Source organism: Entamoeba histolytica, genomic scaffold (assembly GCF_000208925.1).
Source record: "Entamoeba histolytica HM-1:IMSS scf_1104750518277 genomic scaffold, whole genome shotgun sequence".
Lineage (NCBI taxonomy): Eukaryota > Evosea > Mastigamoebida > Endamoebidae > Entamoeba > Entamoeba histolytica.
This window is the reverse complement of record NW_001915174.1, coordinates 1-15124: the sequence shown is the minus strand read 5'-3', so window position 1 is coordinate 15124 and position 15124 is coordinate 1. Positions and strand designations below refer to the sequence as shown.

The following is a 15124-nucleotide window of genomic DNA, read 5'->3' as shown; positions in this document are numbered from 1 at the left end:
TTATTTCTTTATTTAAATTTATTTTTTCTTGTTCAATTAATTGCATTTTATTATTTAATTCTTCTTCTTTTTTCTTTAATACTTCAATTTTTTGTATATTTTCTTTATTTTTATTTTCTAATAATTCATTTTCTTCTTTTAATTTAAGAATTTTGTTATTTTCTTCTTCATATTCTTTTAATGGTGTTTCTTCAATTATTTTTTTCATTTTTTCAATATGTTGTTTTAATTCATAAATATTTTGATCTTTTTCTTTAATTGTTATTATTTGATTATTTTGAATAATTTCCTGTTCTTTAATTTGGTTTTCAAAATCTTTGATTTTCTTTTTAATTTCATGATTTAATTCTTCTAATGCAATTTCCTTTTCTTTTTTTATTTCTTCTATTTCATTTTCTTTTTGTTGAATTTTATTTTCTATTTTTGTATTTTCTGTTTTACATAATTCTATTTTTTCTGTTAATGATGTTATTGTTTTTGAATAATTTGTAATTTCACTTTGAAGTTTGTTATTTTCATCTTCTTGAATTTTGTCTTTTTCTTTTAATTCATTAATTTTATTTTGAAGTTTTTCATTTATTTCATTTAATAATACTTTTTCATTTTCCTTTGTTTGATTTATTTTTTTAAGTTCATCATTTTGGTTTTGTATTTTTTGATTTTCTATTTGATGTTTTGATAATTGAATTTCCAAATCTTTTTTATCATTAATCAATTGTTCCATTTCTTTCTTTTTTATTAATTCTATCATTTTTCTATTTAATTTTGAATGAATCATTTCTTCTTTTAATTCTTTAATTTCTTCATTATCTAAAATTATATCAGCAAATAAATATTCTTCTTCTTTAATGTTTTTAATACTTTTCTTTTGTTCTTCAATTTCTTTATTTAATTCATTAATTTTTTCTTTAAATCTTTTTTCATTTTCATTTTCTACTTTGTTAAAATTATTTTTTAATTCTTCCATTTCTTTTTCTTTATTTGTGATTTTTTCTTCTTTTATTTTAATTTCATTTTCTTTTTCTTTTAATTTTTCTTTCATTTCTTCATTTATTTGTTGATATTGATTATTACTTTCTTCTTTTTCTTTAAGTTCTTTTAGTGTTTCATTTATTTTTTCTTTTAATATTTCATTTTCTTCTTTTTTAGTAATTAATTCTTTTGAAATAATTTCTTTTTGATTTGTTAATATATCAATTTCTTTTTCTTTATTTTGTTCTTCTTCTTTTAATTGATGTATTTCTAAATCCTTTTTTGTTCTAATTGTTGAAATATTATTTTTATAATTTTCTTCTGCCATTTTCATTTCTTCTTTTATTTTGATAATTTCATCTTCTTTTTCTTTAATTTGTTCTTCTCTTTCATTTTTTATTTCTTGTTCAAATTCTTTTTTAATCTTTTCAATTTCAATATCTTTCTTTGAACATTCTTCTGTTAATATATTAATTTTATTTGTATTATATTTATTACCTTCTTCTAATTCTTCAATTATTTTTTTTAATTGAAAAATTTGATTTTGTAAAGAAATTTTATTATTTTCAATTTCTTCTCGTTTTTGTATTTCATTTTTTAATTTTTCTTTATCATCTTCATTTTCTATTTCTTTTTTATTATATTTTTCATTCATTTCTTCTTTTTCTTTGTTAAGTTTTTTTATTTCTTCTTTCATTATAACATTTTCTTTCATTATTCTATTTCTTTCTTCTTCTCCTTTTTTTGTTATTTGATTCATTTCTTCTGTAAAAAATTCTTTTGTTTGTTCTTCTTTGATTTTTGCTTCTTTAATTTCATTGTTAAATAATTTATTTTTTTCTTCAATTTCTTGTAAAAGACTTCTTTGATTGTTTATTTCTTTTTGTAATACTTCAATTTGATTAGTTAATTTTTCTACATTATTATTACTTTTATTGGTTATTCTTTGAACTTCATTTTGTAATTCTATTTCTTGTTTTCTTTCAATTATTAACTCTTTTTCTCTTTCTTCAATTTCTTTTTTCATTTCCTCAAAAATACGAGCATTTTCTTCTTTCTTTTCTTGTAAATTCTCAATTTCTTTTATTCTTTTTTCATTTTCTTCTTTTATCTCTTGGACAATTAAAATTAATTCTTCTTTTTCTTCTTGAATATTTGATATTTCAAGACATTTCTTTTTAAGTTCATCTTTATTATATTCATTTTCTAAATTGATTGCTTCAAGTTCTTTAATTCGTTTCAACAATTCCTCAAATTCTTTTTCTCTTAATTGGTGTGCCTTTTCAACTTCTTCTTTAATCCTCTTTTCCTTTTCTTGTTCTACTCGTTGAATTTCACATAAACTTTGTTCTTTTTGTCCTTTCAATAATCTAAAAGATTCTTCCCTCTCTACTTTTAATTTTTCAATCTCAATCTTCTTTTCTCTCATTTCTTCTTCTAATTTTTGAACTTTTTCATTTGCCTCTTCTTTTTCTTTTTCTGCTGCAATTTTTTCTTCTTCTAACTTAGAAAGTTCTTCTTTTGCTTTCTTTAATTTTTCTAAGTCTTCTTTCCTTTTTTTTTCAACGACTTCATCAAATGAATTAATTTTATTTAAACCTCTTTGTTCTTTTTGAGTTTTCTTTATCCTTGATGATCCAATAGAATCAATAATTGGAATTGTTTGGTTTTGTTGGTCTTTACGATCTTCTTCCGAATCCACACTAGACTCATTAACACTTCCAAAGAGTGAAGGATCGAATGGTTGAGCAGACATCATTGCACCCCAAACTCTCCAAACCAAATCAACTGTTGCTTTAATAATTGTCATCCAAGAAGATAATTGATCTTTTTCAATACAAAAGCAACAAAGATCCTTATAATAATATAATTTTTTATTATCAAATCCTGTTTTAAAAAACAAATTTTTTTTTCCTTGAAGAATGATAGTATTTTCATGATGATCAGATAATTTAACAGTAATATTTAATAAATTTAAAATAGCGAAAGGTTTTATGTTTTTATAATCATTTTGTGATTGAAAAATAAGTAATAATGGTGGTGAAACAACAATATAAACTGGTAAATATTTTTTTTTTAATCCTACTTTTTGTTTCATTAAAACATTCCCTTCTTTTGTTGTATTTAATGAAATTTCATTAAAAATAGTTCCAATTTCATCATGTAATAAATGTTCTGCACCAGCAAATAATACTTGTATTTTACTCATTTTTTGAAATGTTTTACTATCTCTTTGTGACAATGTAAAACTTGATCCTTCAAGATCTTTACCTTCAACACTATCATTAATATACTTTGTCCATCTTTTAAACATTAATTCATCACAAAAGAAAAATACTTTTTCTTCATCACTTACTGGTTTAATCATTATTGAATATTTATATGTTTGTAATAAGTCTGGTGGTAAATTATATTCTTCACTTGAAACCATAATTATTTTTGCTCCTTTTAATGAAAAGCAAACTCTTTGTTCATGAAATAATTCTACTGTTTGTCCATGTAATGCACACCAAACAGGTAACATCATGTGAGCATGTGATTGGTAATAAAATACTACTCCTTCTTTACTCATACTAACATTTTTAAGATATTACAAAAATCTCTTAATCCTTTCTTTATCTTTTTTTTTTATCACTTTTCCTTTTTTCTTTTCTTCTTCTCTAATCAACTCTTTTCTTTTTTCTATATTTAAATTCTTTAATTTGTTTCTCTTTTTTTTTTGTTTTATTTATTTTTGTTATATAATCTAAAATATGAGATATAAAACAAATAAAAAAGGAAGAAAAGAACTTAAAAAAAAGAAAAAGAACTTAAAATGAGATTGAAGAAGAAAGAATGAAAGAGAAAGGACATGCGTCAGTGTTATCAACTATTTTTAATTTATCAAATACAATAATTGGAAGTGGAACATTAGCTATTCCATTTGCATTTCTTTATTCAGGATGGGGAATAGGATTAATAATGTTAGGAATAGGATGGATATTATCAGCAATAACAATGATATTTCTAACGTTAGCATCAAATAAAACAAATAAATTTACATATAAAGAAATTTCATATTGTGTTGGTGGGAAATATTTATCAATTATAGTACAATTATCAGCATTTTGTTATACTACAGGAACATGTATTGGATATATAATTTTTCTTGGAGGATTTGTTCCAAGATTATTTGGAGATTATGATGATGAATGGTATAGTGATAGAAGTTTAATGATTACTTTAATGTCTTTATTAATTCTTCCATTAACATTTTTTAAAAATTTAAGTGCATTAAAATTTACTTCAATTATTTCTATTATTTGTATATTTTATACTATGATTACTATTATAGTTGAATATTTCACTAGATATAAACAACTTCATATTTCTGCAAAATTTGCTAATTTTCAATGGTCAATGTTTAGAGGATTTCCAATTATGACTGTTGCTTTTTGTGGTCATTACAATGTTTTAAGATTTTATACAGAACTTTCTCAAAGAAGTACTTTTAAAATGAGTTTTGTTCAAGTTGTATCTACATTAATAGCACTTGGAACCTATTCATTAGTTGGAACGTTTGGGTATTTAAGTAGAGGAAGTGAATGTAGTGGAAATATCTTAGTGAATTATCCTTATGATGATATTCCAATTTTAGTTGCATGTGCTTCATTCTGTCTTGTTATGGCAGCTTCATTCCCACTAGTTCATCACGCTGAAAGAGACTTGTTTGACCAACTCTTTTTTGGTATGTGGAAAGACTCTGATAAAAGAAGGATTTTTGAAACACTCACATTGGTTAGTTTAATTGTTCTTATTGCTTTGGCAGTAAGTCAAATTGAAGTTGTATTAGCGTATAATGGAGCAATATTTGGTGTGTTAGTAGTGTATATCTTTCCAAGTCTTTTTGTATATAAAACTCATCAAGGAATTCTAAAATGGTTAGGACTTAGTATAATGATATTAGGAGTTATATTATCCATTATTGGAGTTGTATTAACATCATTAAATCAAGTTGGTGTGTTTAAAAAAGTCTAAAGAAGAATAAAAATAGATTGAATCTCTTTTGTCATTTATAGTATAGATTTATAGTTATTTTTACTATTAATTTCTTTAATTTGTTACTTGAAAATCTTAAAAAATATAACAAAAAAAAAAACACAATGGATGAAGTAAAACGGCAATTCATTGAAATCCAAAAAGAATACCAAAACGCACTCGTTAAGTTTGTATTATGTACTATGACTTAGTTAATAAAAATATATTAATTCATTAATAGAGTTTATTTGCTGAGTAAAGACCAAACCATATCACAACACCATCTTAGTATTTGTTTAGAAGAAATCAACAAATTAATATCTGACGTAATTTCTATTCGAAGAAAACAAGAAGAAATAAACCAACAAAATCAAATCATTAAAGCACATCAAGAAAAAGTAAAAAAGATATTGGTTAATTTAAAAGATAATTTAACTACAAAAGAAGCTAAAGAAATAAATAAAATCAAAGAAAAATATGAAAATTTCATTAATATGACATCAACTAAAATTGAATTTACAGAAGTATCAATTCAACTTGAACAACAATACTATCTTTCTATTATATCTATTTTACAACAACAAAAGTTAATCATTCAATCTTTATTAAGTAAACAAGTGAAATAACATTAGATGGTGTGTTTTCTTTATCCATTACTTATTAAATTTATTCTTTTTTTTTTATTTTGTTTCTTTCTTTAAAATGAGTACAAAAGAAAAGTGTCATTTTTTGTATAGATTCTTGTTAGTATTGAATTGGATAATTAATTATTATTCTTGATTATTGAACAACTAATAAGACATTTGTTTTTATTTCTTCTTTTTTTTATTCTATGGTTTATTATTTAATAACTTTTATTGAAATGATTTGTTTGCGAATAAGATAAAATATTGAACATAAAAAAATTTAATTTAAAGGAATTGAATTGTATAAGTTTCATCCTGTTTATATATGTAGCTTTTATTTGTTTATTATACAATTGTTTTATTCTTTCTTTGATATATTAATTATATTTCTTTTTTTATTTCTCTTTTTATCTTATTTCATCATTATTCATTATTATTCTTATTTGTATTTCATTTAATACAAACTGTGTATGTTGTATTATTTCGGTATATTACTCATTTTTTCTTTCTGTTTATTATTTGGTTGTAACATTATTCATCACTTCTATTTGAATTTAGAAATATCGAACTTAATATTGAATGGTTTATTTATAATTATTTCTTTAACTTTTTATATTCTTCTGATTTATTTTCTAATGGTATCTATATTGAAATAATATGTTCTATTCTTCAGCTTTTATTGTTAGTCAAAACTACTGAGAAAGAATAAAATAAAAGAGCCAATTGATTTAGAGAGAATTGAATAAACAAGAAATTTGTTCATCTATGAATGAGAAACAATATACAAGTTTTAGTATTATTTTTATTATTATTTACTTTTGCCATTTATTTGTGGATGATAAATACTTATTTACTTGATTGTTTCATTTGAATATGATATTGAAACATTTTATACTTATTATTAGAAGCTATAAATAACTAAAAATGGAAGAGCATTTAAAGAAATAACATCATGTAAATTATTCAATGTATTGATATTACTAGTATAATTGAGGTAATGTGTGAATGATTATTTTTTATAATTTGGTTCTTATTAAAATCATGAAAACACAATAAAGTATTTGTTTAACTTGTGTTTCATTTTCGTACATACATACTCTTAATACAAAAAAAATGAAAGGTATAGAACTAAAATGATTCAAGGAATTAATAGTCTTTTAATGATAGTTAATTGAAAATAAGAAACAACTCATAATGAATGAATATATTTTTATAGAATTAACCAATAATGAAGAACCTGATAATAAAAACATAGAAAATAACACAATTAATTGGTCTAATACAGACATTCACTATTTATGTATATCTATAGAAATAAGTTGAATAAAACTCTCACTAAAGGAATTTTGACTCAACCTTAGTATGTTATATTATGAAATAACTAAAAAGTAATGAGAATGAGAATTTTATTAAATGATGTTATGAGTTAGCATAACAACCTAATAGATATTGTACAATAATACCATTATTTCAGTTAGTTTCAATAGAAAAAGGAAATAAATGGTGTGTGATTTTATAGCATTGAATAAAAATAACTTTTAAAATTCCAATGAAAATAAATATTCAAATGAATTATTGCTATTCGGTGTTTTATTTTTGAAAGTTTATTAGAAAAGAGAAAATTTCATTCAATTATTGAATAATCTTTTACAAAAAATGAACCTTTTAAATGGTTGAATCTTGTAAATCAATATGATTTTTACACTTCTAATTCCTCTTATTGTTGCTCAAAATCCTGAATGTTCAAGTGCTTATTGCAGCTCTTGTAAGACAAATCCAAATGTCTGTGATCTTTGTGCACAAAATTATATTCTTGTTGATGGAAAATGCAAATACTTCAAAGAAGTTGTTCCATATTGTGCCATTAGTGCTAAAGATGGATGTAGTGCATGTATGTCTGGATATTATTTGAAGGATGGAAAATGTCAAATTCCACCAAACTCACTTTGTGCTTCATACAAAGGAGGTAAGTGTATAGTTTGTGTTGATGGATATTATGCAAAAGCTGGAGAATGTTTTGAATGTGTTGATCATTGCTATGAATGTTCTTCTATGACACAATGTTTTGAATGTCTTGATGGATATGGATTTAATGGAGATGAGTGTGTTCAATCACTTGACCATTGTAAAGCATATTCTTATGGATCATCCACAAGATGTCGTGAGTGTTATGATGGGTATGGATTGAATAAGAAGAATCAATGTGAGAAATGTGCTATTGATGGATGTTATTCATGTAGTTTAGATTATACTAAATGTGATATTTGTTATGATACAAAACACTTTGATGGAAAGGCTTGTGTTGACTTTGTACCAATTGAACATTGTGCAAGTTATACAGATTCTTTGGATTGTTCTTATTGTGCAGATGGTTATTATTTGGATGAAGGAAAATGTAAAGCATGTAAAGTTGAATTATGTGATCAATGCAAAAGTCCATATACTTGTAATAAATGCCAAGAAGGATATTATTGGAATGAAAAGGAATGTACAAGTTGTCCTGCTATTCCAATTGGATGTGTTGGATGTTCTGGTATTAACAAATGTAGTGTCTGCAAAGAAGGATATCATTTGGTTGGAAGTTATTGTTATGAAAATGTTGAACATTGTGCTGTTTATTCATATGAACAATGTAAAACATGTGAAGAAGGATATTATCTTTCCAAAGATAAATGTTTGAAAGGTGTTGAACATTGTAAACGTCATAGTACTGATGGAAAGAAATGTGTTGAATGTGGTAAAGGATATTATTTAACAGAAGACTTCAAATGTAGTAAATGTGACTCAAAATGCAATGAATGTGAACATAAATCCACATACTGTGAATTAGACTCACTTGATGAAAATAAAGAAGATGTTCATCCTATTAGAATGGCTCATTGTACTCGTGCATCAGCTGATGGACAAAGATGTATGAGTTGTGATGATAGGACTTATTTGAAAGATGGAAAATGTGTTGAATGTGGAGATGAAAAATGCTATGGATGTACTGAAGATAACAAATGTTCAGTATGTGCTAAAACTCAAGAAGACTTCTTTAATGGCATTGTTTACTTACCAAATAACAACCATTGCTAATTCTATTTTTTTTTTTTCTAAACATTCTCTTTATTTTTAATATGAAAATACTACAAATACTACAACACATTAACTCCAGAGTTTTATTTATTTTGATTTATCTCAAATTATGAATAAAAGTGTTGAATCTCTTATTTTCTTATGTTTATGAGTTATACTTGTATGAACATCATTTAGTTCATCTTCCTTTCATCTTGTTTGTGACTTATTATTTTCTTTTCATAATAATCAATTTCTAATAATAATGGAAAATTTATTCCCATCTCTCATTTGATATAACATAAAATCCATATTGTTTGTGTTGTTGAATGGAATAGTTTCTAGATTCAATGACATTGGTTTGATAGAGTATTTTGTTTCTCATAACTAGTCGTTGATAGTCAAAGTGGAATGAGAATAAAATTCATTAGTAATAGGTTGTATGTAATGTGTTTAGAATTATTCGATGATTCAACAATGTCTTAAAAATATACTTAGCATTAAGACACAAATAAATGGTAGTCAGGATATTTAAAAAAATATAAATAAAAGATATGTTGTATATTAAAGTGTTGTGAATATCAAGAAAATGGATAGAAAGTATATTTTAATTGTTTTCATATTTGTTATAATTAAATTACAATGTTTCTTCATGATAAGATAGATAAGTTTATAACATGAAATACTTTCATTGTAGTGTCAAAAATGTCTTGAAAGAAGAATGAGTTAATTAAGAATCATGCTAAAATTACTACATATTCTATCACATACTTTCTAGTTGGTCTTTATCGTTTTTCAACACTCTCCACTCTTTTTAATCAACATAAGTTTTCAATTTCTTCAAATTTCAACATAGCTCGATGAATTTGCTCAAACCCACTGACTGTTAATGGTGCAATTACTTTATCAAATCATGAATCACAAATGGTGACAAAATGGTTCTTTCTTTTGTCTAACTTTGAGATCCATAAACAATAAAGTCATTTATTTCTCGCTCATTCAATCCAAGACGTTTTAACAACTCATCTAATTCGTCTCAAAGTGTTGTTGATTAATTCTAATTTGTTGTTCTTCAAACTTAGATTCTTTTAAACAAACATCTTCCCAAAACAAATATTCAACCTCCTTTCTATCAACAGTTAGTTTACAATTATTTTCTCCATCACTAATAGATGTTCCTTTCCATTCATACTCTTTTATTTTCTCACTTTCTTCTGTTGTTTTAATTTCTGGATATGTTGCTTCGATGTTCATTGCTTCATTAAATTTGATATTCACACTCATTGCTTCATTTCTCTTCTTTTCGTTGTCATACAATAAAATCACTGGTTTACCTCCTCTTATCCTCAAAGCTAAATGAATAAATGATTTATTTGTTGTTACACAATCTAATAATGTGTTTTGATCTTCAAGTTGCTTTCTAACATAGAGAAATCTTTGTTGCTCCAAAGGAATTCCTGTTATAGATTTCACAAGGCGTTTTACTTGTGAAATAGTAAAGATACCAAGTACTTTAATGAAATATTCGTCTTGAATGGGTATTTTATTATTATCCTAATTTCATTTAATCCAGCAACTTTCATTCCTTCTCGGTTTTTCTTCATTATTTCAAAATTGGTTGATAATGTCTCTTTCATTTTGCTTTGTGTCTTTTCATCTGTGACTAGTTCTCTTAATTTTTTCTCTTTAACATTGATCATTCTATCTATTATCTGGTTCTTTAGTTTTCCTGTTTCGATGTTTTGATTCTCGCTTTTTTTAACAACCAATTTATATATTTCAGTGTCTCTTTGAAGTATTTCGTAGTATTTTCATTCTTTTGCAAGACATTCTTCGTTATTCTGTCTTTGGGTGTCAATCTCTTTGATGAGATTGTCATACTCTTCAATAAACTCTTTCTCATTTTCTGGAACTTTAATGATATAGTTATTTTCATACCCAATTGTTTCTCTTTCTTGTTCTTCAATATGTTGCATTTCACCAAAATTATTAAAAAGCACAAAAGAGAACATCCCAAGGATATTTGAACAACACGACATTTGGTATTTTTCAGTCTTTATGAGGTTTGTCTTATCAATAATTTTTACGGCATATAAAACTTAATAAAATTAAATGATAAGTAGAATTAATTCACTTATTTTTATGAATAAGATTATCCATTGTAACTTCTTCTCCTTTAACAAGGTTTCCTTCTTTGTCAACACTCAAAAACTCTAATTTAATCCCTCCTTGTTTAAATCGTGTTGTTCTTAATAACTTCCATGCATCAACAAATTGTCCATCATCTGTTTCACAAACAGACATACTTCCTTGTTTAGTGTGAAGAGTATTTGATTTCATTCCAACCCGTAAACAATTAAATGCTGCTGGATTAGGAACAGCCGCAACAAATGAAATAAGAAGTAAAATAATTCCAATCATGACTAATACATTCCAGTTTTTTGTTTATTTTTTTTATTATTTGTTATATATTTCAAATTTTTATTAAAATGTTGTATTAAAAAAGATTAAAATTTTTGTTATGAGAGTCTTATAATAAAATACTCCCTTTACTAATAAAGTCATCATTGATTCATTAATTTTTAATACCTCACTCTTTAAAGAAAATAAAATAATAACAAGAGAGAATGTATGATGTATTTAGTATTAATTTAATTAATATAACTAAAAGACACATTACATTAATTTAATATCTTCTTTCTTTTTATTTCTTAATATTATTTTATATTATTTTTTGTATTTTATTATGATCTTATTTTGTATTTAATTAATGAAATGAATATAGTCATTTATTTTTATGTTGGTTTGTTTATTTATTTGATGTTGTTTTATTAAAAAGTATGTATTAATTAATTAGATTTTTTATTTATTCTATTTCATATTTGTGAATTAAATCATTTTGTTGTTTATGAAGTGTTAATTGATGAAAATATGAAATGATAATACTTTATCTATTTTCATTGTTTAATCTTGCTTCAGATTCTAAATCATTGTTTATTGATATATTTTTTTTTTTTGATTATACTTGGTGAAAATTTAAAAGATATATTAATTGACTGAAAATTAATATTTAAATCTACTGTTTTATAACGTTTTTCATGTGATTAGTTAATACTTCTCATTATTTTCTTCATGTTTAATGTTTTGCACGAAAATGAGCAAAGAAAAATGCATCTAAATAATTTACAAAAAAAGAAAAATGATGCAAAAAAATTTGAATCATTAGAATATTCAACTTTATTATATTTTGCTCATAAAATAAATAAAAAGTATGATAAATACAGAATATGTATATATTTATGTTTATATTTTATAATCATTTATATTTATTTTGTATGAAATATTAATGAAATAAATGATTTGATGAATCATATTTATTTTTATTCTTTTTATTCTTTTATTATTATGTTATTTATGTAGCTTATTTCTATTTTTATATCATCTTCTTATTACCTCTATATTATTATATTCTTCTTATTTTATGTTTTTTATGTTTATATTCTTTAGACTTTCTTATTGTTATTCTTTTCTATTTAAATGTATTTTATTATTTGTTTATTCATCTTATTCATCTTTTATATTATTATCATTTAGATGTATTTTCAATTTATATTTATTCTCTTTTGATTTATATTTATATTAATTTTATCTTTTATACTTTGATTTTATTATTATATCATTTATTATCATTTCTCGTTTTATTTATCATTTATTCTTATTATTCTTTTGTTTTTATATTCTATATCATATATTCATATCATTTTCATTTATATTTTATTACATATTACATGTTATAATAATAACATAACACATATGATTTATTATATAATAAAAATTATAATGAAATTATACATATAAATAATAAACATAAAAATAATAAAAAATATTTTTTCATTAATAAAATATTGTTAATCATTTTACATCATTAAATTAGACACTTTTTATTGAACATTTCTAATTTTTACAATAAAAATACAATTTTATTTCTTCTTTTCTTCTTTTAACATCTCTTTTCTTTTATTACTTTTTATATTCTTTCTTCTTCTACCTTCTTTTATTTCTTTCTTCATCTTCTTCTACTTTTTACTTTATTTTTATTCTTTTTTATTTTTCTTTCTCTTCTTTTTCAATTGTTTGCTTTTTTTGTTGCTATTTGAAGATTGTGTATTTATGAAACTATTATTTATTCATATTCAAATGAATATTTCATTCTTCATTGTTATTGTATTATTGTTATTTATGAAAATTATTTTACTTCAATGTTGAAATGAAGAATAAAACAACATAATTTTAAATTTGTTTGTAACACTCGTGTTTAATAACAACGTATTTCAATTTAAAATAAACAATATTAATAAAAATATATTTAAATATATGAAATACGCTATTATTTCAATTTCTCATTTCTATATATTACAAAATGAAAATGAATAATATTTTAAATCATGAATGTAAAATATGAATAACAACATGAATATGATAGAAAATATAAAATGAGAAATAAATTAAGAAGAATGAATTGAAAATATTCTTAAAACAAACAAGAAATAAGAATGAATGATATTCAAAAACAATATGAATAAAACAATCCAATGATTAAAAGAATATTAATTGTTAAATATGAAATAAGAATGATGTAGTGTTGAATTATTTATTTACAATAACTTGAGTTTGTATTAGATGAATCAAATCATAAGAAGAATTAAACAACAAATAAATACAACATTTATTGTTTAATTGTTTGATTTTCATTATTACAATTTATCAATTGTTTAAATAAACTATAAAATAGAGGAAATTCCAATATTTAATGAAATAATGAAATAAATATTTATTTCATTTTACCTGTTTATAACAATTTAAATTATCATAACAATTATCAAATAACAATTAATTTAAAGTCATTTGAAATAATTTGTGAATAAAGAAATGGGGGTAATAGGAAATTACAAAAAATGATAAATTCAAAGAGAATGAAAAGTATTTTTGATGAAATAAAATGCTATTTTAATCAACAAACAAAAATAAAATGAAATAAATAAAAATTAATGTCACTAAATTATTTTTACAATTGTATTTATAATAAAATTACATAATAATTGTTATTTGTTAATAATCGTAAACAATATTCGATGTTATTTCTTATCGAAAAATAATTTTTATTTACGATAAATTTTTATATGAGGAAATAAATATAAACAAACGTCAATACAATTACGTTTTGTATTTCAAAGGAAACTAACTAACAACGAGAATAAATTATTTTATCGCAAAATACACTGACTTATAAATATTTTTTATCACAAATAAATAAACATCATTGAATAAGTTATCAGAAAGTATTTAAAGAAAATAAACAACTAATAAAACAGAAATGAGTTTACAAAAACCAAAACAAACAAAATTACTTTTAATTGGAGAAACAGGTACTGGTAAAAGTTTACTTAGTAATTCCATTTTACAGAAGAATGTTTTTAAAGTAGGTAATAGTCCAGATTCAGAAACAAAAGAAGTTGCTAAATATTTTGGAGAAGGAGAAAGAAGTGATTTAATTGTTATTGATACACCTGGTTTTAATGATACTAATAATTTTGATAATAAACATATTCAGAATATTGTTAATTGTGTTAGAGTTGAAGGATTACAAGGAATTATATTAACAATGGATTTTTATACGTGTAAATTTACTGATAATATTAAACAAGTTATTGAAACTATAAATGATGTTTTCAAAATAAAAGACATTTGGAAACATGTTTGTATTGTTTGGACTAGATGTTATAATTATATTCCACCAAAGAAAATTGACGAAGGTAAAAAAGAGAAAGAACAATTCAAAGAAAACATAATTTCATTTATAAAACAAATAAATAAAACAAATGAAGAATTTGATATACCAATGTATTATGTAGATTCACAACCAGATGAAGATTATGATAATAAAAGATCAGAGAAAGAAATAGAAAGATTAATTGAATGGGCAAAAGAATTAGAATTAATTGATGAAAAAGAAATTAAGAAATCATTCAGTGAATACAAAGAAATTAGATATGAAGAAAAAGAAGAAAAAGGTAAAATAATAAAAGAAACAGAATCTGATATAACATATGAAAAAAAGACATACAGAAGATGTATTAAAGTAACAAATGATGGAGAAGAAATAGAAGGTGAATGGTATTTATTTAGTACTAAAACTATAACAGAAAACAAACGTAATATATATCAACCATACGGTTGTGTTATGGTATAATTGATGAAATGATAATATTAATTCAATATTTGATTATTTGAAATAAATTTGTTTGAATTAATAGAAAAATCAAATAAGTTAAATTCATCAATTTTTAATTTAATAAAAACAAAGAAATTGAAAATAAGAAATAAAAATAAATAAAGAAGAATGAGAATATGACAAATAAAGAAATGAAATAAAGAATATAATGAAACAAACA

At 22.8% G+C, this 15124-nt stretch overlaps 6 protein-coding genes across 6 annotated transcripts in view; 4 read left to right on the top strand and 2 right to left on the bottom strand.

Annotated features, from left to right (window-relative positions):
• Positions 1-3544, bottom strand: part of EHI_129520 (uncharacterized protein) — a gene marked incomplete at both ends in the record, with an annotated part of 3747 nt that extends 203 nt beyond the window's left edge. Inside the window, one exon of the mRNA XM_643716.2 lies at positions 1-3544. This exon is cut by the window's left edge and continues 203 nt beyond it. Coding sequence (XP_648808.2) covers positions 1-3544 — 3544 coding nt within the window.
• A 263-nt stretch (positions 3545-3807) lies between these two features.
• EHI_129510 (amino acid transporter, putative) lies at positions 3808-4989 on the top strand (the record flags this gene model as incomplete). The annotated part of the gene is made up of 1 exon (XM_643717.1): positions 3808-4989. One exon carries the CDS (start codon positions 3808-3810, stop codon positions 4987-4989), a length of 1182 nt encoding a protein of 393 aa, XP_648809.1.
• A 125-nt stretch (positions 4990-5114) lies between these two features.
• EHI_129500 (uncharacterized protein) lies at positions 5115-5615 on the top strand (the record flags this gene model as incomplete). The annotated part of the gene is made up of 2 exons (XM_001914129.1): positions 5115-5176; positions 5231-5615. 2 exons carry the CDS (start codon positions 5115-5117, stop codon positions 5613-5615), a joined length of 447 nt encoding a protein of 148 aa, XP_001914164.1.
• A 1692-nt stretch (positions 5616-7307) lies between these two features.
• Positions 7308-8693, top strand: EHI_129490 (CXXC-rich protein; the record flags this gene model as incomplete). The annotated part of the gene is made up of 1 exon (XM_646022.2): positions 7308-8693. The coding sequence occupies one exon, from the start codon at positions 7308-7310 to the stop codon at positions 8691-8693; it is 1386 nt and encodes a 461-aa protein (XP_651114.2).
• A 1005-nt stretch (positions 8694-9698) lies between these two features.
• EHI_129480 (uncharacterized protein) lies at positions 9699-10372 on the bottom strand (the record flags this gene model as incomplete). Its single annotated transcript, XM_647737.2, has 2 exons — positions 9699-10092; positions 10185-10372. The coding sequence occupies 2 exons, from the start codon at positions 10370-10372 to the stop codon at positions 9699-9701; spliced, it is 582 nt and encodes a 193-aa protein (XP_652829.2).
• A 3674-nt stretch (positions 10373-14046) lies between these two features.
• Positions 14047-14922, top strand: EHI_129470 (AIG1 family protein; the record flags this gene model as incomplete). Its single annotated transcript, XM_643721.1, has 1 exon — positions 14047-14922. The coding sequence occupies one exon, from the start codon at positions 14047-14049 to the stop codon at positions 14920-14922; it is 876 nt and encodes a 291-aa protein (XP_648813.1).
• Positions 14923-15124: the final 202 nt, after the last annotated feature.